The following is a 2,035-nucleotide window of genomic DNA, read 5'->3' on the forward strand; positions in this document are numbered from 1 at the left end:
TCTACACCCACCCACAGCCTCACTTCAACTGACATTTTTCAGTTAGTAACCCCTGATTTGTTATTCTTGCATCTTAATACTCACTCAGTGACTTGTATTTCATGCTTCTCACACATTCCTTGATGTCATTTTGCAGCTCAGGGAGTGTTTCCTTGAACCCCATCATCAACTCCAGCTCTCTCCTCCTGTTTCGGCCACTTCCTCTTGAACTTCTCCTCATTTCTCAGGTGGATGTCGTCTCTGAATGTCAGGTCCAAAGGAATGACTAACAGAGTAACATGAACCCCTACTGGGCTCAGTGAAATCTCAACTCGTCGGCCCGAAACCTCCTCCTCTTGCACTTGACATTGTTCATTCTGACTAGATGCAAAGACTTCTTTATGCAGGAGAGTATTTCCTGTTGCACTCTTTCCAACAGTCTTCTGACCAAGCAGTATTATTCTCAGTTCCTGTAGCTTATTACTGGAAACTGAGAAGAAGACAGCTGTCAGAGCAAAGTGAAATGGGAAAATGTCATGTTGCATATAATCTGAGTGAGGATGCTCTGTCACTGGTAAGATTATACACTTCTGTCTATATTGTCCATTTTGAGGGGTGAGGGGTGGTCGTTTCTGAGTTCGGTAAGATGTAATTACCTGGACATTGTGTTAAAGCCAAGTTATTTGACATGTGACAGACACTATACTGCTATCATTACTGAATAACCATACTGTGTCTATTACAGTCACTCATATCCTCTAGCATTTTCAACAAAAGGTACTGCTGTTCTTTTGAAGTATATTTCTGTGTTTTGTTCATCTCTAATATTTATTTAATATGAGTGTGTGGAAACAGCTCTGACATTGCGGCACGTTTTTACTTGTGACACTGATGCTAGGTGATAGTGAAGCATACCTCCAAGGGATTCTCGTGTGGCCTTGACTTGACTTTGCCTCAGCATTGCTCCTTCTTTCACCTTCCTTCTTCTCTATTCGATGGTCTGAAATATCTGCTGGTCTGGAACAAAGTAGCTCCACCCATTTGCTGCCACAGTCTCAGTGATTTTCTCCAGCAGCTCTGAGATTTGTGTACCATCACTTGCATTCTTATTATCAACTACATGATATCTATTTCCACATTGTTCAACTAGAGGCTGTAGGGCCTCCCCCTCTCCTTCGATGTACTGCTCTATGCTGTTTGTTTCTAGCCAGTCTCCTCTGGTAAAAACTATAATAGTGTGTCTCCACACTCCATCACCAAGAAGCTCCACATGTGATGTCACTGCATCTAAGTGTTTGGCATTAAATGACGCATCTGCATCTATCACCAGGAGGAAGACATGGGGCCCGGGAGGGCACAAAAACATGCTGCGCATCAGTTCATCTTTGATCGCTTCAGGAGTGTCGAACACAGGGAAGCCTTTCCACCAGCCTGGTGTGTCAACAAGAATGATTTCAGTTTTAGCCACAAAACCCCGGCAGGCAACAGACTTTGGCGTTCTTTTTCCATCTTCCTGGTCTTTGTACCCCAAGATAGTGTTCCCTACAGAGGTTTTCCCAACATTACGGCTTCCCAGAAGAATCATCTGCAGGAGTAGTTTATCTCTTCTGTTATCGGACAAAACATTTATTAGGCTTGGAGCTCACAGATCATGTAAGTTATTAAATTCAGATACAATGATTAAATTCCCATAGTTCCGATATATTTTAGTGGACATTTGCAATACACCATACTGACATCTATAACGACATTGAGAAAAGAAAAATCACTTTTTTTTAATTCATATTTTTTGTGGCTTCTCAAGATATTATTTAACCTGACATTTTATAGATCAGTTTTTCATTTTCTGTGCTTTCTAAAATAGTTTTTAAGTTTTTAAGTTAAGTTTTAAGTTTTTAACATTTACAAAGTTCCCCTATGACATCTCTCCACCTGTACTTAAAAAAAAAGTTTGTCATTTTACAAGACTTTCATGTGGTGGATGTTTTCCTGGACTGAAACTATGTACTGTACTGCCTATGCAGTAATCTGCACAAGGATGCAAGAGCATTCAATA

The 2,035-nt window shown here is 40.6% G+C and overlaps 1 protein-coding gene across 1 annotated transcript; it reads right to left on the reverse strand.

Moving 5' to 3' along the window:
• Positions 1–967: 967 nt before the first annotated feature.
• On the reverse strand, positions 968–1,564 carry LOC146546625 (GTPase IMAP family member 9-like). The gene has a single exon (XM_085263871.1). The coding sequence runs from the start codon at positions 1,562–1,564 to the stop codon at positions 968–970; it is 597 nt and encodes a 198-aa protein (XP_085119997.1).
• Positions 1,565–2,035: the final 471 nt, after the last annotated feature.

This window comes from Mchenga conophoros, linkage group LG23 (genome assembly GCF_057382185.1).
Source record: "Mchenga conophoros isolate Kocher_MC1m ecotype Shallow Benthic linkage group LG23, M_conophoros_male_GT1.1, whole genome shotgun sequence".
In the NCBI taxonomy this organism is placed as follows: Eukaryota; Metazoa; Chordata; class Actinopteri; order Cichliformes; family Cichlidae; genus Mchenga; species Mchenga conophoros.